General features: G+C 52.0%; 4 protein-coding genes across 6 annotated transcripts; 3 read left to right on the top strand and 1 right to left on the bottom strand.

The window, feature by feature from the left end:
• The first annotated feature begins 816 nt into the window (after positions 1–816).
• LOC109531719 (arf-GAP with SH3 domain, ANK repeat and PH domain-containing protein 2-like) lies at positions 817–9,176 on the top strand. The gene is made up of 27 exons (XM_019896169.1): positions 817–1,179; positions 1,709–1,781; positions 2,268–2,413; positions 2,475–2,549; positions 2,720–2,769; positions 2,840–2,969; positions 3,035–3,120; positions 3,238–3,313; positions 3,465–3,551; positions 3,629–3,732; positions 3,799–3,868; positions 4,295–4,382; positions 4,646–4,694; positions 4,768–4,931; positions 5,083–5,216; positions 5,283–5,377; positions 5,501–5,690; positions 5,868–5,953; positions 6,045–6,160; positions 6,366–6,433; positions 6,763–6,870; positions 6,947–7,247; positions 7,324–7,537; positions 7,780–7,838; positions 7,900–7,964; positions 8,530–8,649; positions 8,735–9,176. The coding sequence occupies exons 1-27, from the start codon at positions 1,054–1,056 to the stop codon at positions 8,807–8,809; spliced, it is 2,955 nt and encodes a 984-aa protein (XP_019751728.1). The 5' UTR covers positions 817–1,053; the 3' UTR covers positions 8,810–9,176.
• Positions 9,177–9,596: 420 nt separating this feature from the next.
• On the top strand, positions 9,597–14,656 carry LOC109531721 (cleavage and polyadenylation specificity factor subunit 3-like). Its single transcript, XM_019896171.1, has 18 exons — positions 9,597–9,788; positions 10,510–10,573; positions 10,653–10,750; positions 10,857–10,985; positions 11,429–11,606; positions 11,708–11,797; positions 11,890–12,040; positions 12,114–12,289; positions 12,405–12,563; positions 12,672–12,818; positions 12,883–13,035; positions 13,105–13,213; positions 13,546–13,644; positions 13,720–13,814; positions 13,891–13,978; positions 14,054–14,120; positions 14,276–14,372; positions 14,474–14,656. Exons 1-18 carry the CDS (start codon positions 9,718–9,720, stop codon positions 14,561–14,563), a joined length of 2,061 nt encoding a protein of 686 aa, XP_019751730.1. The 5' UTR covers positions 9,597–9,717; the 3' UTR covers positions 14,564–14,656.
• On the bottom strand, positions 14,611–20,052 carry LOC109531720 (disintegrin and metalloproteinase domain-containing protein 17-like). Its single transcript, XM_019896170.1, has 17 exons — positions 19,780–20,052; positions 18,750–18,879; positions 18,521–18,651; positions 18,361–18,449; positions 18,089–18,269; positions 17,691–17,821; positions 17,532–17,618; positions 17,330–17,440; positions 16,992–17,237; positions 16,771–16,923; positions 16,490–16,689; positions 15,961–16,064; positions 15,752–15,886; positions 15,554–15,684; positions 15,312–15,479; positions 15,181–15,237; positions 14,611–15,105 (listed from the first exon to the last, which is right to left on the bottom strand). Exons 1-17 carry the CDS (start codon positions 19,850–19,852, stop codon positions 14,815–14,817), a joined length of 2,418 nt encoding a protein of 805 aa, XP_019751729.1. The 5' UTR covers positions 19,853–20,052; the 3' UTR covers positions 14,611–14,814.
• A 1,262-nt stretch (positions 20,053–21,314) lies between these two features.
• taf1b (TATA box binding protein (Tbp)-associated factor, RNA polymerase I, B) lies at positions 21,315–26,548 on the top strand. Of its 3 annotated transcripts, XM_019896175.1 has the most exons (15): positions 21,315–21,425; positions 21,869–21,967; positions 22,214–22,301; positions 22,519–22,616; positions 22,682–22,774; positions 23,027–23,132; positions 23,352–23,514; positions 23,699–23,798; positions 23,872–24,019; positions 24,404–24,578; positions 24,640–24,789; positions 24,862–24,929; positions 25,012–25,243; positions 25,336–25,496; positions 25,640–25,752. In XM_019896175.1, exons 1-14 carry the CDS (start codon positions 21,408–21,410, stop codon positions 25,493–25,495), a joined length of 1,698 nt encoding a protein of 565 aa, XP_019751734.1. In that variant the 5' UTR covers positions 21,315–21,407; the 3' UTR covers position 25,496; positions 25,640–25,752. The 3 variants fall into 3 exon arrangements, with proteins under 3 accessions (XP_019751734.1, XP_019751733.1, XP_019751735.1); XM_019896174.1 differs by lacking the exon at positions 25,336–25,496 and having other exon boundaries at positions 25,640–26,548; XM_019896176.1 differs by lacking the exon at positions 25,336–25,496 and having other exon boundaries at positions 25,582–25,666.
• The last annotated feature ends 370 nt before the right edge of the window (positions 26,549–26,918 follow it).

Raw genomic sequence — 26,918 nt, 5'->3', positions numbered from 1 at the left:
GGAGTTTGTGTCTAATCGGGTGCAGAGGAGATCAAACTATGGCTCGCGGGCCACATGTGGTTGCCCGTGTCCTGATAGGCTGAAGGGACATGCTTTGGGTCTTCAGGCCCAACAAGAGGAGGAAGCACATGCCCTTTGAGGGGCAGACCCCTAACATGGTGGGTGAGGAGGGTCTGATGGATCCTGACAATGAAAACTGGGTCAAGTGTGGGAAAAATACTAGCTTGTCACAGATGCTGAAGGGGATGAGCAGAAGACTGGCGATCTAGCGGGCAACTGCTTTTCTTTTTTTGAGGGTGGGGCCAAAACATGGCCCAGTGACATACTTGGGAGTCCGCTGGCGGGGTCGCTTGAGAGCGGCATCGTCGGCCGTGAATGCATGCTCATCAGGGAGAGAAGCCGGAAGAATGAGGGGGAGGAAAAAAAGCCCCACGTGGCACCCAGCTTGTGTTTTGCACTGGCGTGGCCACTTTAGAGTGCCTCGTTGTTGCGGTATGACCTTTGATCATATGTTTTTAATCATAATTAATGATATTTATTTATGTGAGGACATTCTCACAATAATTGGGAAGCCGATACAAACCGATATGCAACAGTTTGTTTCTATAAATCTTTGCCAGCGTTGACATTTTCAGTTTCACTGGTGAGGTATTGTTTTAGAATGGGCCCGTGTTGGCTACTCATTTGGTCTTTGGGGGGCCCCCGGGCTGCAGGTTGGTTCACGATGGCTCGCGAAAGTCATTCTGTGACGTGGGCGTTCCACTTGGCGGCGCTGACAAGCCGTTCAGCTGCTTTGACAACCGCCGAGGAAGTCCACAGCAGAAGCAGAAGCAGAAAGAAGTTGGTGAAAACTGCGCCTAGTCGAGACGTGGCGTGGTAGGGGAAGTAAGTCCACGCCAAGAAAACGTTGAGAGTCTTCCATAACTCTTTGTTGCGCGCCCGCGCGTGTTAGTGTGAGTGAGGCAGGTGTGGCGCTTCTTGCCTGGCCCCACCTGAGGTTGCGTGACGTCAAGGGCGTGCGGCTCTTCCGGGTGGGAATTGTGGACCGCAGCCATGCCGGACGTGCTGAGCGTCACCGAGTTCATCGGTGAATGTAACGACGACTACAAGGCGCCCACCACGTCCAGCTTCTCCACGCGCATGACGGACTGCAGGAACAGCGTCAACGCCCTAGAAGAGGTCAGTCGCGCGCGCGCGCGCGTGTGTGTGTGTGTGTGTGTGTGTGTGTGTGTGTGTGTGTGTGTGTGTGTGCGCGCGGGTGTGTGTGTGTGTGTGTGTGTGTGTGTGTGTGTGTGTGTGTGTGTGTGTGTGTGTGTGTGTGTGTGTGTGTTAGTATGTGCGCGCGCGTGTGTGTATTAAGCCAAGTTTGTGGACGTCTTGCTTCTGTCTGTGTGTACGTTTGTGTGTTTGACCAAGTTATTGGGCCGGTCAGATGACACTTGACCGTTGCACAGCCCTTGAGCAAGGCACAATTGCATCACTGTCATTTGATGTGAGCGTGTTTGATTGAATGTTCATCTGAATGCGTGCGTGTGTCAAAGTGGTCTTCATGTAACGTTGACAGGAAGTGAAAAGTGAAGACCAATGTGTTACATCACAACAGGAAGTACAACTTCTCCCTTTTGTTGATGGAAGGGAGGATGCCACTTCTTATTTCTTGTCTTACGTCTTGTTGAATCATATTTTGTGCGCGTGTCCATTCATTCAGGTTCTGGATGTGGAGCGCTCGGTTCTTTCCAAGCTGAAGAAGGCAGTGAAGTCCGTATACACATCGGGACTTGGTGAGGCGCTCACCTTGTCTTTAATTGTCCTCATGTTGTCATGAAGCAAATACAAGGCAAGTCAATGCGTCTGTGGTGCTCAGACAGACTTCACACACACACACACACACACACACACACACACACACACACACACACACACACACACACAAACACAAACACACAAACACGGACTGAGTTGCTTGCAGACGTGTGGCCTCGTGTACAACATTCCCGCCATTCCTGCCCGTGTCCCAGCATGCCAAAGGGAACGCAGCACTCTGGCAGGAAACGAATCTTCGCACTTGACTCGGTGCAATAAATGATGCCAGCAGCGTGACTTATATGTCCAGCAGCTGTGAATGGTTGGAGGGCATCAAGGGAAAAATATCGGCCGCTTACCCCATTATTTTGGCTAAGGATGTCATTGGCCAGGCATCAATCGATTGGGCCCAATACTTCTCACGATGAGCGTTCAAAATGTGCGTGTGTGTGGACGCGTTACAGTCCACGTGGAGCACGAGGACCAGTATGTATCGGCCATGGAGAAGCTGGGCGACAACTGCATGAGCGGCGAGGACACCGCCGTGGGCGCCGCTTTCCTCAAGTTTGCCGTTTTCAGCAAAGAGCTGACGGCGCTCTTCAAGAACCTGGTAAACCCCGTCTGTCCGTTGTCACGGCCATGCTCCCACCTCACCGGCGATCTCACTTCAGGTCCAGAACATGAACAACATCATCTCCTTCCCGCTGGACAGTCTGCTCAAGGGCGACCTGCGCGGCATTAAGGGGGTGCGTCACGCCGCACATTGCTCTCTTGCCATCGGTGCCATGACGCACTACTATCTAACCATGTTACCTGACATGTCATGTTGCCGTGTAACAGCCCATGTAACGTGTCATCAAACATGGGATGACATGTATCATGTAACATGTCACGTTGCGTGTCATCATCCCCTCAGGACCTGAAGAAGCCGTTCGACAAGGCTTGGAAGGAGTACGAGAGCAAACTGTGAGGAGCTCTCGCGCCGGGCTTCCGCCGGCTTTGCTTTTGTGGTGATGGTATCGTTTGCCGCCGACAGCTCCAAGCTTGAGAAGGAGAAGCGCGAGCACGCCAAGCAGCACGGGATGATTCGCACCGAGTTCAGCGGCGGCGAGATTGCCGAGGAGATGGAGAAGGAACGCCGCGTCTTCCAGTTGAACATGTGCGAGGTGGGTCAAAGCTCGTGCTCTCCTCCGCACGGACAGGAAGTGACATCAGACGTCTTTGTTCACAGTACCTTCTCAAGGTCAATGACATCAAGGTCAAGAAGGGCGTCGACCTCCTGCAGAACCTCATCAAGTATTTCCACGCACAGTGCAAGTAAGACCGTAGACGGACACGCGCATGCGCTCTCCACCACAGTCTCACACCTGCACCTTCACAGGTGCACGCTTTTTGCACACACACACGCGCACACTCACACGCACGTGCACTCAGCTTCTTCCAGGATGGACTGACGGCCGTCGAGAGCCTAAAACCCTCCGTGGAGAAAATGGCGTCGGAACTGACGGCGGTGAGGACGCCAGCATCACACATGTCGTTCAACTTTGAACATTTGAAGAAGTCTGAGGGTGAGGTGTGTGTGTGTGTGTGTGTGTGTGTGTGTGTGTGTGTGTGTGTGTGTGTGTGTGTGTGTGTGCGTGTGCGTGTGGGTGGTCGCACAGATCAAACAGACGCAGGACGGTGAGAGGAAACAGCTGACTCAGCTCCGAGACGTCCTGAAGGCGTCATTGCAATCGGAGAGCAAAGAGGTTCGATGGTCGACCCGTGGAGGGGGGGGGAGGCTGTGGGCGGGCCCTAAGTGGCCCTGTGTGTGACTGATTGACAGGAGGCTCCGGCCAAGCAGAAGCAAGGATACAGCCTGCACCAGCTGCAAGGCAACAAGGCCCACGGCACGGAGCGCTCTGGAGTTTTGTCCAAGAGGAGCGAAGGGTGAGTCGGCTTCCCGCGACGCGCCAACGCCCACGGGTCCTCACTCATCATCGTGGTGTCGCGCAGGCTCAGGAAGGTTTGGCAGAAGAGGAAGTGCTCGGTGAAAAACGGCTTCCTGACCATCTGCCACGCCACGGTAAGCCCCGCCCACCGGCCACCACACACACAAACACTTTCGTTTTAATTCGGGCGTTTTTGGGGGGGCTTTTTTTGTGTTGTTTTTATTTTAAGTTTTTACACGAAGAGTCAAACGGCCAATCAGGACAAAGCAAGCAGAAGAGCAAGAAAATGAGGAAGAGGAGGAGGAGGAAGAGCTTAAGGAAAAGACTGACAGACCGAAGGGTTTTCATTTTGCACATAAAACATTCATAAACATCTTTTGAGGTCTTGTTTTGAGTATGAAATAGTCACAATATGCAAGAGTGCATGGGTGCATGCGCAATGAGGCCCACTGTCAGCTACAGTGACATCATAGATCGGGGCGGAGTTTAACTTGGGCTTTTTTTGTTTGATAACTGTGGTTTCGTGTGTGTGTGTGTGTGTGTGTGTGTGTGTTTTTCAGGCTAATCGGCCACCAGCCAAACTCAACCTACTGACGTGCCAGGTGAAGAAGAACGCTGACGACAAGAGGAACTTTGACCTCTTTTCACGTAAGGCGCACCACAACAAGCTTGAGGGTGGCTTGTGATGACACAAATGTCTGAGAAAGCCTACTGGAACAGCTGAACTTGATTAGCAGTCGAGTTTGCAGTCGTGTCAGGTGTGTCCTGACTCCCGTGAGCAGGAATTCATTCTGCCCACACCCCAACCGTCTGTTCTAAGTGGGTGTGTCCACTTTTGCAACCACACGATCGCCGTTGTTGAATTTGACTTTGGGCGGCTGCTTGTAAGCCGTGTTTGGCTGTCCCCTCAGATGACCGGACGTATCACTTCCAGGCAGAGGACGAGGCCGAGTGCCAGATGTGAGTCGCAGGGCGTGGCGTCTGACCTTCGCGGCCATTGCGGTGATTTGATGCGTGACGTCCTTGGGTGCAGATGGGTGTCTGTCCTCCAGAACAGCAAAGAAGAAGCGCTGAGCAAAGCCTTCAAAGGTGACCAGGACGAAGGCGACAACATCGTGCAGGAGCTCAGCAAGGCCATCGTCGCCGACGTCAAGAAAATGGATGGCAACCGCGTCTGCTGCGACTGCGGCGCTCCAGGTGACTAGTGCCCGCGTGCGTGTGTGTCTTTGCATGCGTGTGTGTGTTTGTATGTGCGTATACATCGGCTAGGGGCGACTTCATCGTTAACGCTAACCCTAGTCCAGCTAACTCTGATGGAGGATGTTTGAGACGTGTGGTGACGGCGCAGGTCCTTCGTGGTTGTCCACCAACCTTGGCGTGCTGATCTGCATCGAGTGCTCGGGGATCCACAGAGAGATCGGGGTGCACTTCTCCAGGATCCAGAGTCTGGATCTGGACGTGCTGGGAACGTCTGAGCTGCTGGTGAGTCCGCTCGCTCGGCCGCCGACAGCAAATGGCCACGCCAAACTTGCCGCCCTGCCCTTTCAGCTGGCCAAGAACGTCGGAAACGCCGCGTTCAACGACATCATGGAGGCGGAGCTTTCTGCCTCGGGTGTGGCCAAGCCGGAACCCACCAGCGACATGTGAGTGAAAAAACAGATCAATAGTTAATCGACATGTAGGTACTAGAGAGAGAGATCGGACCAGGTCAGACTGACGAATGACACAAGGAGTCGTACTAATAAAAACGACGGGTGCGTGCGCAGGCAGGGACGGAAAGACTTCATCACGTCCAAGTACGTGGACAAGGCGATGGTCCGCCGCCGGTGTGCCGACAACAGCGACCGCCTACGCGCGCTCTACCAGGCGGCGCGCAACCGCGACATCCTGGCACTCATCCAGGTCTACGGCGAGGGCGTCGACCTGACCGAGGCCTTCCCGCAGCCTCAGCAGCACGTACGACCTTCAAGCCGCCTCCTGCGTTCACACAGCGGACCTTGATGGCACTTTGTGGCCATCGGGGAGGACACAATGAGAGAATGCATGCCAAGGCGGCGACTGCGTTCGCCATCATTCGCTCGTTGGCTGTGTGATGATGATGATGGTGGTGGTGATGTGTAAATGTCCCTTTAGGAGCCAGGCGAAACGGTCCTCCATCTGGCCGTGCGTATGGTGGACAGGAACTCTCTGCATATCGTGGACTTCCTGGCGCAGAACAGGTAACGTCTGCAAACGCCATCGCGAGTCTTCACTCGTGTCTCAATAACACTGCGCGCGTGTGTATGTCTGCTCATAACTGCTCGCGTGCAGCGGCGACCTGGACAAGCAGACGGAACGAGGAAGTACGGCGTTGCACTACTGCTGCTTGACGGACAACAGCGAGTGCCTGAAACTTCTGCTCCGTGGCAAAGCGTCCGTTGCCATCGGTGAGGCGAGCGTTGTCATCGCGCTGTTGCCATTCGTTCACCCGTTCCTTGCTACAAATCGTTTTGTAGTGATTGTGTAGTCGTGAAGGAGTCGTCATGACAACGGGATCTTGAAAGAGTTGACAGCATGCCTTTGCCATCACTTGGTCGTGGACGTTAGCCCGCTAGCCCTAACCCCTGTGTGCGTGCGTGCGTGTGTGCGCAGCCAATGAGTCTGGAGAAACACCGCTGGACTTGGCCAGACGACTCGGGCACACTCAATGTGAAGACCTGGTGAGAGTCCAGTTGGCTTTGTTTGCCTCATTTGTTGAGATTTCACAAACACATCTGAGTGCTATGCTAAGCTAAAATTAGGTTCTTTCAAAAGAATGTGATACCAGAATTGCCTGCGTGATCAATAAATATCTAGCCGATTTCCTGCGCACCTAATGAAGCGCTACGCCAAAGCGAAACTAAGGCATGTTCATTCAAAAGGGGCCGGTCCCATGAAAGGGGCCGGCCCAAAGTCGCCAAATGCAATGCTTAAGCTGAGGGAGTTCGAGGAGGCCAAGAACAAGATTCTGTTAGGCTAACCTTGAGCTATGCTTGCGTGCCCGTGTCAGCTGACTCAAGCCAATTCTGGAAAGTTCAACGTTCACGTGCACGTGGAGTACGAGTGGCGTCTCCATAACGACGACCTGGACGAGAGTGAGGACGAGTTGGACGAGAAGGTGAGCATCGTCGACGCGAGCGGCCCAGCAGCAGCTGACCTAACCCTGTAGACGTGAATGCGCCTGACTCCCCCAGCCCAACCCGTCCCGCCGTGATGAACGGGATCGTCCCGTCAGCTGCTTTGTGGGCGCCGGCGTTCCCGCGCAGCCCAGCCGACACCGCGGTCAGATTCCCAGCATGATGATCAGCAACGAGACGTACGGCGCCGTGCTCGAGCGCCACCTACCGCCCGGGCCCAACCCACCGTTGCCACCCAGGGCCCCCGCCAGAGGGCAGCCCGCTAAACCGCTCACCATGGAAACCATAGGACGGCAGAGGTCTTCGTCCGACCCCCCCGCCCTAAACCTCACCCCCGAGAGAAACACCTCCATGTACGGTGAGTGCCACTTCCCGTGCGTGCGTGTGACTTTTGAGCCAAACATCACACAACTCCTGATCCTTCCGTCCTCCAGTTTTGCCAGTGGCCCCTCCCCCTGCCCCCCCTCCCCCCCCTCCCCCAGCCCCCCGCGGGGCCTGGAGCACACCCCTTCCGTCCTCTGGCCCACCTGCCACGACAACCACCCCCTCCTCCTCCCCTCCTCTGCCTCTGGCTCCGCCTCCTCACCACAAAGCGCCACCCCTGCCCCCACCCGTTGACAAATCACTGGGACCCAAATCACCCGGCAGGTAAGCCCTTGTCCGTTCTGACTGGAAATGGTCTCGATGTACTCTTCTGAACGGGTACACACAACTCCGAGCTGGTAAAGAGTGATCGCACAAGGTCTGAATAGAATGCTTCAGGAAGTACGGCGGTCAGGGGGCAAGTGTGAGTTTAGAGTTTGCCTCTGTTGATCCTCTGAAGTGGTCCACACGGTCCTGTAGTGCTTCCAAGGTGTTGGAAGGTGACTCTTCTTGCTCACTGGTTTCAGATCAGGCAAAGCAGCTCCACTGAGGTCGTCTCTGCGTAGGACTCCAACCGACAAGCGAGGTAGCCAGACGCGTCCGCTCCCTCGCACGTAATGTACGACTAACGGGACGTCTCCATGCAGCTTCTCAGGTTCCGTCCCCCCAAGACTCCTCGCCCCCAACTCCCCAACCAAGAACCACCTTCAGCGTAAGTCCTCATGGATGGTGATTGATGATGATGATGATTCTTCTTTTTGTTATCAGGATTACAGTTTATTGTGGGGGATCTATTCCAGAGCCACACGCAATTGGTGAAAATCTGCATTGTGCAAAGAATATATAAAAAAGTAAAAAGGTTTGACCCCAACACGCATTTGAAAAGCCATTAAAACACAGCTAAACAAATGAATCCTTTTCAAGATGGCCAACCCTCTGCGCTCACACCTAAGGACAATTTAGAGTGTTCCATTAATCTATGCACGTTTTGGGGGGGGGGGTGTGGGAGGAAACCGGAGTCCCCGCAGAAAACCCACGCAGGCACGGGGCGAACATGCAAACTCCACACCGGAAGGCCGGAGACGGAATCGAACCCTGCACCTCTGCCCTCTGAGGCAGACGCGCTAAACAGTCCTGTCAAAAGGAAATTAGAAGAAAAAAAAACATAGCTGAAAACTCCACCATGTTGAGGGGTTCCTGGCAAAGAATTGTGGGTGAATGTGCTATTGCTGTTCTTATTCTTGGAATTTTGGTTTGTGTGTGATGGGTGCGGTCAGGCGTCCAGACCCCAAAGGGTGCGGGCCATCTACAGGTGCTCCGCCGATAACCCTGACGAGCTGACTTTCGAGGAGGGTGAGGTGATCGTGGTGGAGGGTGAGGAGGACAGCGAGTGGTGGGTGAGTGAGTGGGTGGGCGGGCGGACGGATGGACGTTTGGGGCAGGAAGCGGTGCTATCTGACGGCTCGCTGTGCTCTGCTTCAGGTGGGCCACGTGGAGGGGGAACCTGCGCGGCGCGGGGTCTTTCCTGTCACCTTCGTGCATTTCATCACTGAGTGACCAGGATTTTTCAAGTGGAATTGCAAGAAATTGACCCAAGTGATTGGAAATCACAGTGCGCCAGTCTTCAAGTCGTCTGCGACCAGTTTTCCAAGCCAGTGATTGACAGGCTTTATTAAGCCAGGGCGTGTGCCAAGAGATACGACTCAGAAGTCAAAACAATTACATTTGATACTGTTGTTCATTCTTGAAAACGTCCAGTAATGACAATTAAAGAGAAGGAATCATTTTTAGTGACATTTATTATCAATTGAAGGGCCATAGTATCAATTGAAGGGCCATTGTGCTCCTGCCCGACTTGTCCACCTGGGGGCCTTTCAAGACAGCCCGATCGATGTACAAGCCAAACACCACAGCTCCTCGCACAGGATAAAGAATATATGATTGTGCAAAGTTTTATATTGAATGTCTAAATCTGCTCCTGGACTGTTGGTGTTCAACAATGTTGCTGAAAAGGTTTGATATGCATTCCCCATTCTGCACGTGCTTTAGCAAATTAGCAAGACTACACAATGTCTTAATTTTCTTTGTTTTCTGTTTAGTTTTCGAGTGAACTTCAACTGGGAGTGGCAATAAACCGCTTGAAGCCTCTTTTTGAACAATTTTAATTCACTAATTTTTTCTCTTTATTTATTTTAATGTTTTAATATAATGTATTCATTCTTTACCTATTTTGTTGCTGTTATTCGACTGAAAAATGGCATCGAGGGGAAAAAAAAGGGAGTAGGAAGCAAGTGCGTCCGATAGGTGGCGGTAAGGCAAAGGTGACGCCGTTAAGTGCCGTCGAAGAAGAGAACAACCGGACATGATCGCCGAATAAACTTGGGAGTGGAAATAAGCGCCCATTGTCAACCTTGTGGCATGACTATCGTTTAGTTTAGCGTTTGCCGGCTTTTCGCGAGTGGAAGATGGCAAGCAAACGCAAAATTGAAGCAGCAGTTCCCGCCGAGGAAAGCGACCAGCTGCTTATTCGTCCACTGTGAGTGCTCGGAAGCTTAACTTTTGTTGACTTCTTGCGTCGGGCCTCCCGCCAAACTCTTCCACATCTTCTCAAATACAACATCAAGTGGAAACGTCACTTGATACTTAAATACATCCAATGTGGTTTGGGATCCCAAAACACTCTCGGTTAATTAGGTCATATGCTTGTATGGGCGAAAAAAATCTTTTTTTTTTCTTATTGCCATACATGCAGTTCATTTTTTATTTTTTATTTTACTTTTGGTGTGTGGGGTGGTGGTATTTCTATAACTAAGTGATGACTTGAGTGCTTCCCCACACAGGAGGGCTCTTAAGGGTTCGAATGTCTGAACCCTGAAGCTCTCTCGACTGTAATGCTAAACACTTTTCACTCGACTTTCGCATAATAATAATGTCAGTTCTAACCACATTGTTTTTCTCATTTTCGGTTTTGAAAATGACGAATGAAGATGCATTTAATGCGAAATCGGAAGTTGCAAAATATGAAATAATCATTGAAACTCATCATATTCCATCATGAGTGCACGTAAACCCTCCCGCTTGAGTCAGCTACACGATTTAAAACTGAGCAGTGTAGTACCCCGATTATCTCAAGTCAAGTCAAATACATTAGCATAGCCCTTCATCACAGAAAAGTCTCAAAGGGCTTAACATAAATATTAACGACATTACTGGTTTTCAATATATTTCATGTATACTGTGTGTGCGTGCATGTGCAGCGGAGCAGGCCAAGAAGTGGGACGGTCATGCATCATCCTGGAGTTTAAAGGACGCAAAATCATGGTAAGCACCAACTCCTGCGCCTTATTTTTTGGTGACGGTCGTGCGATGACATCACGAAGGCCTCCTCGTTGTCTGGCAGCTGGACTGCGGCATCCATCCGGGCCTGGAGGGCATGGACGCGCTGCCGTACATCGACCTCATTGACCCGGCCGAGATCGACCTGCTGCTCATCAGCCAGTCAGTCGCTCGCCGTTACCCACGATCATTGCCCAGGCATTAACCAAATGGATGAAGATGGATGAGCGCGGTGCTGACGTGTTGTCTTTCTTTGCATGGGCTTCAGCTTCCATCTGGACCACTGCGGTGCTCTGCCCTGGTTCCTGCAGAAGACGAGCTTCAGGGGGCGCACCTTCATGACGCACGCCACCAAGGCCATCTACCGCTGGCTCCTGTCCGACTACGTCAAAGTCAGGTGGGTTTCTTCCGGGGACTCTGCCTGTTGTGCACACAGCAGTACGCACTTGTGGCAATTTTTTTCCCTTTTTTTATTCCGAGAAGCAATTTTGCTGTTATTGTTACCCGTAATGTTACTCGAGGCGGGTAGAGCATTTGTACTCGGGTAAGAGCCGTCGTTTTATTGGTCTGTAAAAAAGTGCTGTCCAACATCCCTAATATTTCCTGTTGCGTGGCTGAAATTCTGATGATTTGGTCTCTAAGCACCTCTCCGATTATCAAAGTAGTTGCCAATGAATTTGATCATCGATCAAGTGATGAATTAATTGTTGCACTTCTGCGAAATAGAAACTTGCTCGTGTGACAAAAGGCCATTTTCGGTGGCAAATCGTTTTGCGGACGGGTAGCGTCGCGCCCGAGCGGGACAGACCCGACCGTGACCTTGCCACCTGGTGCCCGCAGCAACATCTCGGCCGACGACATGCTGTACACGGAGACGGACCTGGAGGAGAGCATGGAAAAGATCGAGACCATCAACTTTCACGAGGTCAAGGAAGTGGCCGGCATCAAGTTCTGGTGCTACCATGCCGGACACGTCCTGGGTGCCGCCATGTTCATGATCGAGATCGCCGGCGTCAAGGTACCAAATCACCAACTGGAAGATCCCTCCCCCCAAAAATTTGGCTTGCAGATTTGGACTGTTGTGGCACTCCAAATGTCCCTAAACGCGTGCGCGCGAAGCTGTTGTACACAGGGGACTTCTCGCGTCAGGAGGACAGACATTTGATGGCGGCGGAGATCCCCAGCGTCAAGCCGGACATCCTCATCACGGTCGGCCGCGATGATGCGTCAGGCGCGTTTGTGACCTCTTGTGCTGATGGCCGTCTTTACCTGAAGTCTATATTTGTGCGTGTGTGCATCAGGAGTCCACGTACGGGACGCACATCCACGAGAAGCGCGAAGAGCGCGAGGCGCGTTTCTGCAACACGGTACACGACATCGTCAACCGAGAGGGGCGCTGCTTGATTCCCGTCTTTGCGCTCGGACGAGCGCAGGAGCTTCTGCTTATCCTCGGTAAGCGCCTGTTTGTGTATGCACGCGTTTGGCTGTGGGGGGGTGTATGTTTGACGTGGCGATGTGCGCTCAGACGAGTACTGGCAGAACCACCCGGAGCTGCACGACATTCCCATCTACTACGCATCGTCGCTGGCCAGGAAGTGCATGGCCGTCTACCAGACATACATCAACGCCATGAACGACAAGATCCGCAAGGCCATCAACGTCAACAACCCCTTTGTCTTCAAACACATCAGCAACCTCAAGGTCAATAAGCACCCGCCCCTGCTTCCTCCAGAGTCTTTCCTCTGAGGAACTTGCCAGGCTTTTGGTCTATTTGTGTTGTTAAGCATCGCAGTCACTGTCTGTGTGCGCGTGGCAGAGCATGGACCACTTTGATGACATTGGGCCCAGTGTGGTGATGGCGTCTCCCGGCATGATGCAGAGCGGTTTGTCCCGAGAACTGTTTGAGAGTTGGTGCACCGACAAGAGGAACGGCGTCATCATCGCTGGATACTGTGTGGAGGGCACGCTCGCCAAGGTGCGTGCGTGACCCATCAAAAAAAAAAAAAAAAAGCAACCTCAACTTGTGAATGTTAGTCTGAATTATGCGAATTCACCTGCGAGGCGCCCGCTTGCAATGTTGCAGCACATCATGACGGAGCCGGAAGAGATCTGCACCATGTCGGGGCAAAAGCTTCCGCTGAAGATGTCGGTGGACTACATCTCCTTCTCGGCGCACACCGACTACCAGCAGACCAGCGAGTTCATCCGAGCCCTCAAACCGCCGCACGTGGTAAGCATCCCCTGCCGGCGACTCCCACGGCCCCGTGCGGACGTCTCCTCCCCTCCGCTTGCAGATCCTGGTCCACGGCGAGCAGAACGAGATGGCCCGGCTGAAGGCGGCGCTCATCCGCGAGTACGAGGACAACGACCAGGTCCACATCGAGGTCCACAACCCCAGAAACACCGAGGCCGTAACGCTCAACTTTCGCGGGGAGAAACTGGCCAAGGTGCGTTGACGGCGCCGCCGTCACCTTGAAACGCGGCGTGGTGATGAATGCCGCCGTGCTTCATTGCAGGTGATGGGCTCGCTGGCTGACAAGTCCTGCACTCAAGGGCAGAGGGTGTCCGGCATCCTCGTCAAAAGAAACTTCAACTATCACATCCTGACGCCTTCTGATCTCTCAGGTGCACGTGCCCGTCCAAAACAACTGCAAAAGGGGAGTCAAACGGAAACGGTAGAATGTGATTCTTTCTCAACATAATCACTTTGACCGTTTGGTTTGGCCTTTTCTGATTGGCTGATTGGTTTCCACCCACCGTGCCCCCAAAAACCCTCCAATAAACTCGTATCAGATTGAATTTGGAGTCACCGCCTCGAAATGAGCTTGACGTTTCAAATGCTTGCCCGGAAATGTTAGCTTCAACAGTGCATGTGGAACATAATTGGCGAGAAGGGCAGTGCGGGCACAATCCATGTGACCGATGATATCATCTAACGTGGCGGTTGTGTGGTCCAGAGTACTCAGATCTGAGCGTGGGCACAGTCACGCAGACGCAGGCCATCCCGTACACGGGACCCATCTCGCTGCTGGTCAGCCAGCTCCGATGCCTCACCGGTAAGGCGTCTGCGCGCCCGCCCGTCCGTCCGCCTGCGTGCGTTGTGCAAATCGGTTGCGTGTGTTTGCGTTGAGGTGACGTGGAGCAGGTGGAGTCTGCAGAGAAGATAACCATACGGATCTTCAAGAGCATCACTCTGGTCCATGAGTCCGGCATGGTTCTGCTGGAGGTGGGAGAGCCACACGAGAATGTTTTCCATGACGACCAGGTGTCAGCTGTCAATCAAATCCGTGTCATCTTCTCAGTGGCTGGCCAACCCGCTCAACGACATGTACGCTGACGTGGTGACCACCGTGATTCTGGAGGTCCAGTCCAACCCCAACGCCCAGAAGAGTCAGTCAAGGCAGCGCCGGTGAAACTCACGACCCGCTTGACCTCTTTCACCCCCGGCCTTCCTTTTCTTTTCAGTACTGGAAGCTCGCCGGGAAACTTTTGACCAGGAAGTCTTTGTTGAAAGACTGGAACTCATGCTCCAGTGAGTCTAGTCTTACTAGTTTGTAGCCGGCGTGCAGCAACCACCAAGTAGGCCCGTACTTGAATATTGAGTTACATACACTGTGGATGTCACACATAAAATGATTAAAATTAGCAGTTAACCTGATGTGTTAACCTGTATGTGTGTATGTGTAGTGACATGTTCGGTGAGGACTGCGTAGATTTCAAAGATGGCGACAAAGTGACGGTCAACGTCGACGGCGCTTTGGCTCACGTGGACCCGGAGACCCGCGTGAGTATTAAAAAAAAAAAAAACGCACATTACACCTTTGGGGAGGGATTTTATATGAGGTCAGGCTATGTTGAGCAATGCGAATGGTCCGTTCGCCACAGGAGGTGACGTGCGCCGATGACGAGACTCTGAAGGACATGTTGGAAGTGGCCGTCCATCGACTGTACGACGCCCTCAGCCCCGTCGCCTGAGAGGGAAGCCGCGCTGCCCGATCATGGCATCGAGTTTGTCTGCCTTCTTTTATTTTGCTTTTTTGTAAAATAAATGTGAACATTCTGTCATGAGACGCTGTCCTGTGTATTGCCCTGGCAACCACAGATTGTGATTGAGGCTGGCCTCAAAGCAGACCGGCATTATCAGGACGCAACATGCTGACATCACATTCTATTCACCCTGGTCTCTGATTGGCGGACAGAGTTCCAAGTTTCAGCCAAAAGAGCGGTCAGCACAGCGTCTCTTTGGCATCGGCGTGGCGCTGATGCCGCAGTTTGGCGGGCGGCGCCGCGCCGGCCACCGAATTTTGCCCCGTCAGGTCCTCGAAGGAACGCGCCGTTGATCCCCGCGGCCGCCCGAACGCCTCCTGCAGCGCCGCCTCGTCCACGCTGGCGTCCTCAGCGATGGTCGCCATTCTGGGGCTGTCCGGGGGCCCGGGGCTGGATGCCTGGAAGCGTGCGTTCAAGGGTTTGAGGATCCGCACGGAAGCAGACTCCAGGCTGCTCAGGAGTTCCGCGTTCTGGAGAAAAAACATCTCGGTTGAGGCTGTGAAAAGTCGGGAAGTGTACGCGTCACGGAAGCGGCGCTTGCTTACGCTGGGAAAGAAGAGCGACTTGGTGTTCTGCTCGTACTGGCGGTCCACCTTCTTGTCCTGAGCCACAAAACACAAGTCATCAGTGGTGTGGTCTTCATGGTGACAGGTGGCGTGCGCTTGGGTCCACGCACCACGCAGTGCACCAGTACGCTGAAGGGGATCCAGAAGAGCAGCGAGAAGGCCACCACGGAACCAACCATGTTGTCGGCCAGGAACGTGGCAAAGGTGTTGATGTCCAGTTTGTCGATGAAGTCCCAAAGTCTCTCCACCACATCCTGCACCTGCTTCATGCACTTCCCCTGCAGACGCCACGCATCACGTACGCGTCGGCGCCACACGCACAAGCCACGCCATCTTCCTCGCAACATCTTACCGCGCCGTCGCAGAAGCCCACCGTGCAGGGTTTGCCTTTGCGCAGGAACAAGAAGTGGTCCTCCGCATCTCGATAGGGTGCGCATACGCCGCCGCTGCCTCGACAGCACACCTTGCAGGACGTGCTGGTTTCTGGAACGGCGGCAACGGGAAGATGGTTGCTGCGTTCGCAGAAGGAGCGAGCTTGGGCTCGGCTTACCGTTGCAGGCGCAGGGCTCCAGTTTGAGGACGGCGAGACAGAAGGGGACGCACAAGCCGTCCTGACACTCGCCGCTGTCCAGGCACGGCGTTTGATCCGGGGCGTTCTCTGGAGGCGGGCAATCTGCGCTGGAGCCTAAGAACACACCGGCACAGGTACGTGCACAAAGGAGCCCGGAAATGCAGGGAGGAAATCAGTCAGGTCCTGACCTGTGCAGTAGGACCGTCCTTTACACGTGGCGTCGATGGGCTCCTGGCAAACCTCACCCGCGGCCTCCAGCTGGCACTTCCTGCAGCACGGGCTGTTTCTGTCACTGGACGCCCGTGGCAACGTGCGAACATTAGAAACGTGCTCGCGTTCTTCACATACATAGCAATGCCCTTGAGCTGTGCCTGTTGCTTGGCGCGTGGAGAAGCATGCTCATGTTAGTCCGTCACTTGCAAAATAATGTTGTTAGCGCTTCAACATGAGCAAGATGCTTGTCCTAGTTACACGCTAATATTAACGTCATGCTAACATTCACAATAATATGCTAAAACTGGCCACTTGCATATTTTACTGAGAAGCTTACATTAAGCATGTTGTCCTGTTAATGCTCCTGAACAGAAGTGTCAAGTCCAGGTCCAGAAAGTAAAAATCCTGCCACAGTTTGCCGTATGCTAACATTAGTGACATGCTTTCGCAACAAGGCCGGCCAATTGGCTGCTATCCGCCTGTGGGGAGCGAGTGGCCCCTGACCTGCATCGCGCTCCCGGCCTGAGGCGGCACTTGGGGGTGCAGCAGGGGTCCGAGTTGATGTGCAGCAGCCCGGGATCGCACTCCTCTCCGGGTTCTACGCGAGAATTCCCGCAAACGTTGACCGTACGTTCCTTGAAACACGACGACGCCTTAGAGCGGAGACGCTTCACGATGGAACGTTTGGAGCATTTGGAGAACACCTGCGGACCACAGAAGACAATTCAAACTACGGACGTCGGGCGACCTTGTCGTCGAGCCAACCGTGTCGGCATGGGACTGACCTTGTTGTTGAAGTGGTCTCCGCTGACGGCAATGGGGTACATGACGTACTTGCCTCCCTGGTCCTCTCGGGGGGCACAGTAGGGGATGTTGTCGGGGTCGTGCTCCGCCCCGAAGTTGTGACCCAGCTCGTGAGTGGTCACCAAGTCTGCTTCCTGCGGGGATGTGAAGGTCATGCGCGATGTAGCGTATGCGTGTGTGTGCGCACGTGTGGTGGGGCGACCTTGGTGAGGATGGTCTTGCCGTAGTTTTTGGTGCTGGTGAGTCCCGTGTTGAGATAGATGAGGCGGTGTGGATCCGCATCAGTGGCGGTCGACGGGCAGCCTTTGGAGCACAGCCCGCCGGGGATGTCGGCCTTGACCGGTGCCACGTACGCCAGGCCCAGCGTGCCCTCGTCAAAGTCCTGGTAAGTGAACAAGTGCGCCAGGCACACGTTGGCCGCCTTCTCTGACACATCCAAGCTGAACTGCTGTGAGAGAGACACGCACACACGGGGAGTCAGCTAACGGACTTCTATGATGTGTTTGTGTCCTAGGTGGAGCGATCGCGTTGTCGTTTTACCTCCAGGAGCCTTTTGACATCCCACACGTCTCGCCCGGCCACGGGACTTCCGGCCATGTTGAAGTGAACGCCTCCCGGCTTCACGGCGGTCGGCGTCTTCTCGATGATGATCTGAAGTGCACGCAAAACCCCACGTCAACCACGCGCACTCGACGTTCAGGCTCTGGGATGGGGGCTCACGTGATCGCAGACGACTAAACACCTGCTGGATTTGGACCCCGTAGCCCGAGAAGTCGTCGTCCCACGATGTGTTCCTGTAGATGTCGTCCACGCGGTCCATCAGTTCGATCTGCAAGACCGCAACGGCGTTCGTAAGCAAGCACGCACACGCGTAAAAGCACACATATGACGCACGTCTCACCAGGTAGTTGAGCGTGGTGCTCTCGTCGCGGCGTCCCATGTGCGTGAAGAAGCGATGGTCGGCCACCAGCAGCAGAGGACACGTGTTCTTACTGTGAGGGTGCACGTCGCGACGCGCACGCCACGCGCACTCTGACGAACAACACAAACGTCACGCGTGTGCGAACAGGAAGTGACATCATGTGCAGCATTGCTGTCGATTCTATCGCATCGTTTGTCCAAAAAAAAAAAAAAATCGGGCGGCACTTTGTGGCGGTCGGGCGCTGTTTGTGGGTCTCGGCTTCCTGGGCGGCGTGGCGAACGCCGTCAGGGAGGAGGTGGCTGGAGTGAGAGTGTCTTTTTTGCATTGTTTTGCCAAAAAAAAAAAAAAAATCGGGCGGCACTTTGTGGCGGTCGTACCTTCTTGGTCGTCATCGGCTTCCTGGGCGGCGTGGCGAACGCCGTCAGGGAGGAGGTGGCTGGAGTGAGAGTCCACGTAGCCGCAGACGGACGGCCGCTGCGGTCGGCTGAGGTTTCGGATGTGGTCCGAGCGGTAGACCAGCAGACGGCTGTCGGAGGGCCACGTGAACCTCCATAGAGGCTGAAGCGACAACCGCCACAACAACTTAGACCCGGAGTGTAGATGGTCTCATCACCCCAAGGGGACGATGAATCCAATGACGGGCTCTCACCTCAATGTTAAATTCCGCCTCCTGCGTGACGATGCGGGCCGAGAAATTGCGATCGTCCATGTGAGCTTGAACGCGCGAGTTTTCCTCCCCTGCCGAGAAAAAAAAAAGTATAAGAAGAAGTGTGGAGCGACGGCGGCGAAGAGCAAGGGGTCGTTGTCACCGATGACGTGTCCGGTGAAGAAGGCGTGGCGGTCCACGCGCAGGTTTTGCTCGCCGTCATCGTCCACCGCCCACGCCGAAAAGTCTTCGGTGAAGATGTGCTCGTTGGTCCTCAGGTACAGACGGAAGTGTCTGTCACCGTTCCGTCAACATATTGACAGTCAACCGTCATAAAACGAAAATCCATCGGATGCAGTCCGAACTCTTACAGGAAGGCTGCGTTTGCTAACCTCTGCAGTGCGCGGAAGCTGATCTCTTTCTCCATGTGAGTGGCGAGCAGGTCTCTGCGGCGGACAGAGTGAGCGTGCACGCTGGACGGCAACAGCACATCAAAGTCTTCCAACATGGCGCTCAGAGATGCTGAGGACCGCACAAAGGGATTCTTTAGCGCCAAGGCTCATGCCACAGTGAGCAAGCAGGAGTTTCCCTTCGGGCCCCCAGATTTCCTTCCAATTTGGTTGGAAGCTCTTTTGCTTTTGGAAACGCAAGGAAAACACCCCAACGCAAAAACATTTTTGTTCTGAAGAACATGAACAGGCTAACCATGCTAATGGCAATTCCGTTCATTTTTATTTGAGATATGATAGTTTTGAGTGACAAGCAGGCTCAAAGAATGAATTTGGCTCATATCTCAAGGCATTATTAGGGGTCAGAGCCATTTGGGAAGAAAGCTGTAGAATTCCAAGGCCTTCTACACATACTTTCTCTCTTTGAAGCCCTTTGAAGTTGACTTACTGAACATTTTGATAGAAAAATGAATAAAGCGGTCCATAACATCATGCTCAGCATCCCTTGCTAATGATGGATGATTGGAATGAATGAGGCGAGTTTGATGAATTGTTGCAGAATTGTGTCTAAAAGCACTCGTGCGACCTTTGGAAAGTGACGGGACAATAAAGCTGCTGATACAGTGACTGGAGTGGGTCGTGGTATGCACGGTGAGCAGAGAGCCAAGATTGGGGGGACTTGTATGCGGAAGAGATATACTTTCAGCACACTAGTTGTAGACTAACGATTATATGCATGTGTTTTGGACATCCACGGTTCTATAGATATAATCTCTTGCACTTAGATTAAGCATAGACGTGCTGTGCACAACTCATAGATCTATCCAGGTGAGTGTATCGGCAGGACGTGGATATGCAATTGTGTGGTGAATGGAGTCAATCGGTATTTTGACAGTAAAAGTTTGAACGCGTCCTGCTCAATAGATCTAAGTACCGTATACGTTCAGTAAGTTTGTGTGTAAACGAGACTTACAGAGTTGCGGGTCTTGCGAGTGCGTGGAGGCTTCACTTTGCGTGAAAACCAAGAAAAAAAACGGCATCAACATGTCCACTTTGTTTGTGACGTTACCACAACTCTCAGAGCGGCTGTTCACTTTTGGCGTGCTCAATGGGAGACGTGAGTCTACATTTCAAGTCTTTAGTGTTCCGATTCAGTTGGACTCTTGTCGTAGGACAAAAGAAAAGCGAAAAAAACCGTGAAGTTGACAAAACCAGGAAGACGCGCAGCTCGTCAAGGTAGGGAGAAGCAGGGTCAGTCAAAGTGGAAGCTGTTGTGTGCCACTTCACAACAAAAGTATTTACCTAAACAATAATTGACTTGTATTCCACCGAAATCAATTCGTTGGTGAAATTTCATTTTAAATATTAATTTTAAGATGTTATAAATTACGAATTATTTTGGTTTTGATTCCTGTTGTAATTTGGGTCGGTCTTAAGCTTTTATATTGGAACGTTGTGTCGTCACAATCTTATTGGTTTTTTTGACGTCGTTGGACCCAAATCCCAAGGTTTCATTTTATGAAGACTTGTGAGGCATAAGTGATAAAATGAAGACAAATGGATGGATAATCACCCATCTGGAGCCCGCCGATCAGCTGCTTATTTTACTGAGCTCGCGCAAATCCGCTCATATGCCATCGCCACAACGTCACAATCCTAAACTCAGCATCCCTCAACAAGCAGCTCACATTCACAATGTCTGTTGTCTCATATATTTTCCCTTTTTTTTTTTTTTTTTACTCAACATCCCCGTTCGATTCAACAAACTAAAACCAAGCAATTATAAAAGATCACGTGATGAACTTTATTTATTTGTTTGTTTATTTATTTATTTATTTAAAGATAAAATAAAATTCAATCAAATCATGTCCACGCCTACCTATATGAGTGTAATTTGATTCCAACAACAAAGTATTCATTTAAAAGTATTTATTTGGTCTTAAATTATTTTTCCGTCGTTAATTTAAATCGTATTTTTTAATATCAACTGACAAAAAAGTGAGCAATTTACGTAAAAATCAGTTTATGCCATCGCCACAACGTCACAATCCTAAACTCAGCATCCCTCAACAAGCAGCTCACATTCACAATGTCTGTTGTCTCATATATTTTCCCTTTTTTTTTTTTTTTTACTCAACATCCCCGTTCGATTCAACAAACTAAAACCAAGCAATTATAAAAGATCACGTGATGAACTTTATTTATTTGTTTGTTTATTTATTTATTTATTTAAAGATAAAATAAAATTCAATCAAATCATGTCCACGCCTACCTATATGAGTGTAATTTGATTCCAACAACAAAGTATTCATTTAAAAGTATTTATTTGGTCTTAAATTATTTTTCCGTCGTTAATTTAAATCGTATTTTTTAATATCAACTGACAAAAAAGTGAGCAATTTACGTAAAAATCAGTTGCAGTTCTCATTGCCTCCTGCAAGAGGCAGTGGTGTGTAAATCGAAGAAACAAACTGAAAGAGAAAGAGAAGAAAAAGCAAAAAGAGAAGAACTTCCTTCCCAAAGAATCAGAGCAACGCGTGCGGACCTGTTCGTTTCCCAAAAGTGTTTTGTTTATCGTTTTAAAGACTTAATTGTGGTTACATGGACGAAGAGTTGACGGTCTGTAACACTCTTCTATTTTATCGTAATGAAATATGTTCACGTCCTAACAAGCTAATGTGCTAAACTGCCGCGAATGAGTGGCCGTTACTATTCGACTCATTAGTTTGCAGAAGGCGCTTAGGATATTTGTGCTTGCTTTTGGCACACAAACGTGCCTGGAAAACAACACATTACGAGTTGAGAGTGTGCAAACACTCCACGAGTTGTTAGAACCCCAAGAAGGACCACACAAATATTGCACAGTTAAAGATAGGGCAACAACTTGCTACTAGTTGAACAAATTAAGGTATGAAATTAGCGTTGGAAACGACGGACGTGAAAATATGAGCCATCATGACCCGTCAGAGTAACGTTGAGAGATTCCCCCGCGGCTCGTTGCTGTACTAATATGGAAGTGTGCTTGAGCGATGTTTGCACTAAAGTTGTTTTTGCACGTGCAGGGCGGCTACCGGGAGCCGTGTGGGCAGTGCGGCTGCGTGGCCTGGGCCGTGTCGGACGAGGGTCGCTTCTTCTGCGGGTCGTGTCACAACGTCATCGAGGTGGGCTGCAACAAATCGTACACCTATTTCCCATCATCACTCCACACTTCAGCCATGAATCAAATAAAAAATAGTTTGGTAACACTTCTCCAGGCATGTCACTGCTGTCACACGACAGTTTACCTGATCAACATCGATTGCTTTACCTTCCTATTAAAACAAAACAAAACACATATGCCTTAAAATAAATATTGTATTGTTTGAAGAAGAGTCTATTGATTGCAATTGCTGACTTTGTGTGTTCAGAGAACCCACGAGGTGGAGGTGCTGACATGCGCCCCGGGATCATCACAAGTCTCCACCATCAGCCAAGGGAGCCGAGCGAAGAGGCCAGGTGGGTGTGCTTGTCATTTGCTTTCCTCCAGTCACTTGTCCTCTTTAGCTTTTCCGCTACTTTTCTCTTCTTTAGCTTTCTATTTCTTCCTTTTGGGTGTTTTTTAATCCCAGACATTGGCCTTGAGCTCTTTCCTCTTCTTCCTGATTACCGGTATTATTAATCATGAACCTTTCAGCTGCAATGTTCTGGTGTGTGTGTGTGTGCGTGTGTGCAGAGCGAGTGTGTCGATGGGTGGCGTGCGAAGGCTTCCAGTTCATCCTGATGAGGCAAGCGGCCGCGCTGATTGACCTGGGCGTCGCCCCGAGCTTTAAGGTGGTATGATGGGAGGCGGTGAGCGTGGCCTGATTGGTCGTGCTGTAATGGCGCTGTGCTTTTAGGATGACGTGTTGTGGCCTCTGTGGCGCCGCTTCCTCCAGATGAGCAGGCAGGCGTACACGGACAACCCCGTCAGGAGCGCCAAGTTCAAAGTGGTGAGCCCAAAGACACGCCATCTTGCCACTTGCCCCCGTTGTGCGTCTTCCCTGCTGGACAGAAACAAATGGAGTGAACTTTTTTTTTTTTTCATGTTTTTCGGAGCTTTTTGAAGATTTTAGTCCTGAGAGAAGACCATATCTAGATTGACAAGGTTCTAGTCTTAAATCCTTGCCCCTGGAGATGATATTCTAGTTCCAAGAGCCCGTGTTCCACTCTTGCATTGATTGATTGATTGATTTTGTCTTCAGCAAGCTGTGGACTCGGAATCGGGAAGCGCCGCTGAATCGTCCTACCTGTCCGCCAGCGAGACGGACGGCGAGACGTGGCCAACCGACAGGTCCCCATCGCAAGCGGGTCAGCACGACACTGAGCTGAAGTCCGTTGGAGCGACTGCAAAGTGGCTTAAGTTACACGGTGTCATGTCTAGGATCACATCAGCTTTTTGATTATAGCCTCGCTCCGCTGAGCCAGTCCCTTGGAAGTTTCTTTGCATTGTAATGAATTCAAAATCTATGACAGACAGCAAGCAACAAAGCCGACGGCCGCATTAACGTGTGACCTTCAAACCCGCAGGCAGCCACAGCGATTGGTCGACCGGCTCCCAGGGCAGCTCCGCCTCCCCTAAGCTGCGCCGCAAGTGGCAACGCGGTGCCATGAGCATGACCAAGACGCTGGCGCTGATCCATGTGGCGCTGGTGTGGAGTCGCCAGGCGCTGACGCTCAGCGACCTGCTCAGGTGAGCCGCGTGTCGAACCAAACCCTGACAAAAATGTGGCAGCAAAACCATTCTTCAAATGGAGTATGCAAGTGGGAAAGAGTTTTCTTTCAGTTGAGCAATCGTGTATTCTCCTGGTATTATTGCTTGAAATGTGGACTTGTGCCTTGTGGAACTTTGCGTTATGCCCCTCTGTTGTCTTCAGGCTGGCGAACGACGGTGCCATCCCGTATGTCCACGCCTACCAGGATCTGCCCGAGGAGATGAAGCTGGATGGCGCTGAGGCCCTGATCTTCACCGTGCAGGTCAGGCCCCTCCGCACCTTTTGCATCCCCACACCCGTCTCTCGGGTCTTGACGGCGCCGATTGTGTTGGCAGAGCATCCCCACCTACCGCGCGCTGCACCGGGAGGCCCAGACGCTTGTCAACTTCCTGCAACTTCCTGCTTTTCCTCGGATCCGCCGCCAGGACCCGCTGCACCCGGCCATGCTCAGCCTGCGCTATCTGGCCGACGCCAACCTGCCCGGTGCGCGAATGCTCGCTTGCTAACCAACCACTCGCCGGCGTCTGCTAGAATGTGGCACCGTATGCGGCGTTCACGCTTGTGCACCCCCCGCGTCGCCCCCGTCACACGAAGGAAAGGAGATGTGAGGAGCACCCAAACAGTCTTCCGTGACGACAATATGCTATGAACCCGTTCTGACTCCAATCGGAAAAATTCTGATTGGGCGTTCATTTTCAACGGCCACTTGGCAGCTCAATTCGAGTCACCACCCACAGGCCCACTACGACCCAATCACTAGCGAGAGATTGGCACGTAGTGGACTCTCAGACTGAAATGATCAATTAGATTGTCATTGGTGATCATGTAACCATGGCAACACTCATGCCCCCACCCCACCCCTGCCAGACGAACTCCACCCGTGGCTGTACGAGCTGATGGAGCGCAGCGGCATGGCAGATGTGACGTGCGGCCCGTCGGAAGCCTCGAGCCGCCCCGTGTTGCCCCAGTACGACGTCCGGGCCGCCGCCCTCGCCGTCGTCACCATCAAACTCCTCTTCGGACTGGACGACCACACTGAATGGTGATGTCACTTCCTGTCTCCTCGGCCTGTTCGTGTCCTTGACCTCGGTTTTGACCCTCAGGGATTTATCGAACACCGCGAGCGATCTGGTGACCGGAGAACAGGCGGCACGGGGGCACCCTGGGATGGTCTTCAGCCTAAGGCGGTGGTACCGGCTGCTGCACGCCGCCCAGCTCCGAAAGCAGCGGGCGCGAGATTCCGCCACTGCCCGGTGAGACGCCATTCAAAGGACCTTGCAGCCGTGCCGGTTCCTTCAACGTGTTCATTTGTGCGGCGTCTACAGGAAGCAGTGGAAGGCCACACCTCTTTACCCAAGCAGGAAGCTCAAATCTGTCGTCATGAAAAAGAGAAGTAAGACCAAGGAAACTGCAAACAAACAGCGATGTCAACAAGCTCAAAGCATGTGTGTGTGCGTGTGCGCGTCCGTTTTAAGGGGTGGCGGAGCAGCTGGCGTTGTGTTTGGAAAGATTCTCACGACGCGCTGCACCCCGTGCTCGCCCCACGGCCCCGTCCTCTTTGACGTTCTGCTGGGGGGGAGCGGACGGCGCTGACGGCCCAAGTCTACGCGATAGCAACCTGGACGCCGTCGTCACCCAAAAAGGCGAAGTCCTGACCCCCGTCAACACGACGTACTGGCACCCGCCACTAGCAACTTGCAACTCACGGTAAGCCTGCCGCAGATGTGCGTGCTGACGACAGGGCACTCTCCTGCTGGGGTGGGGGGAATTGTCTCCTCTACTGTTGATTCTGCTTTCAGTAGTGCCAACCGGCATGTTGCGGCACAACCTACTGATCTTATTCTTCCATGGCGCTCACTTGTTAAGTTTGCTGACACCGTCTCGCGCCAGGGCTCCCAAGTGCGCTCGTATCTCAGTTTTTGCTCATATCTTCAAGACATAAAATTGGCATGTTTGTGAGGTGAATGTTTTCATTCGCATTTCACGCGCACCTAACCTATGTCCACAAGAAAGAATTTTGTGACCACCAATGATCATTTTTATTGCGGCAGTCGATGAGTCGTCATTGCTGATGTCCCACGTGACTCCATCTTCTGTGTACAGGAAGTGCAGCAGTCTCTGTGCAGCAGCGGCAGTGGAGGCCACACTGCCGCGATCCTTCCTATGGCTGCTCCAGTTCTTCTGCTTCTTGTTGCAAGTCAGCCCCGCCCACCTGCACCAGGAAGTGATGAACATCGAGAGGCGTGTCTTCGCCACGAAGGTGGCTCAAGCAAACAGGACCGAAGTCATGTGACCCCCATTTCATGGATGCAAAAGAAGCAAAAGCCTAGTTTCCTTTTCTGATGGACACCTCTACCGCCGTCTTGTGGCCAGACAGCGTAAGACGCTCGCGACTTGCTCAACAGGGAGAGCTCGTTTCTCATCTGTTCAAGACCAAAGGTGAAAAGTCACAAAACGGGAAGCTCAAAAAGAACTTGTTTTGTGTGTGCATGTGCGTGTGTGTATTGGGCCTTAAAAAATCACTTTTGAAAATATTGAAAGACATTTTCAATGGGTTGTGAAAGGTTTTGAATAAAACTGGAAAGGGTTGAGCTTAGCAACAGCGACCCCCTTCTTTTCTTTCTGGAATGAACTAGGCTATTATGATATTAGGCTGACAAATGTATTTTAATTTCGTCTGCATGTATCAACATGTTGATGTGTCTTTGACTTAAAGATGCTTAGTGTGTATATGTTTTCGTTTATAAACACACACACACACAGTGTTAGTAATGTATGTTGTTGACAGTATACAGTATATTCATTAATAATTGGTATTTTGTTGACCTATTTCGGGTGTGGGAGTTTGTAGTGTTCATATTTATTTAATGAGGGTGTATGAAGGAGTAACTTTTGAACATTTACTGTATAGTCATCAGTACTTTTAGTGTGTATGTAAAGGGGTATTGTGTGTCAACATGTTAGCATGTTTATGGTGTCTGAATATGAGGAACATGTTAACGTTTTATTGACGAATTTAGTGTGCGTGTCTTTTGTGCGTGTAGTTTGTGTGTGTTGGAGCTAACGCATTTTCTTTGAGATTTCGGGAACGTGCGGTTGTTTTGCTTTTCCAGTCATGTAATGCGCGGGCACGTGGCGATGGTGGCGCGCAGCGTGTGCGCGGCACGCGCCGGTTCAAGGGGTTCATCGAGTTCAGCTCGACACCGCTGACTCCTTGGACCCGCCCCCCGACAGCCGCCTTCCTTCGCCTCAGGCCAATGGCGCCGCGGCCACGCCCCGCCCTTCCCCCCTATTGGCCGAGGTATGTTACACCTTTGCTGCCCATTGGCCGCCGCTCACCTTCTTTTTGTTTTTTTTTCCTTCTCTTACACCCCCCCCCCCC

The sequence above is a fragment of the Hippocampus comes genome, unplaced genomic scaffold, assembly GCF_001891065.2.
Source record: "Hippocampus comes isolate QL1 unplaced genomic scaffold, H_comes_QL1_v1.1 scaffold170, whole genome shotgun sequence".
In the NCBI taxonomy this organism is placed as follows: Eukaryota; Metazoa; Chordata; class Actinopteri; order Syngnathiformes; family Syngnathidae; genus Hippocampus; species Hippocampus comes.
This window is presented reverse-complemented; position numbering and strand designations above follow the sequence as displayed.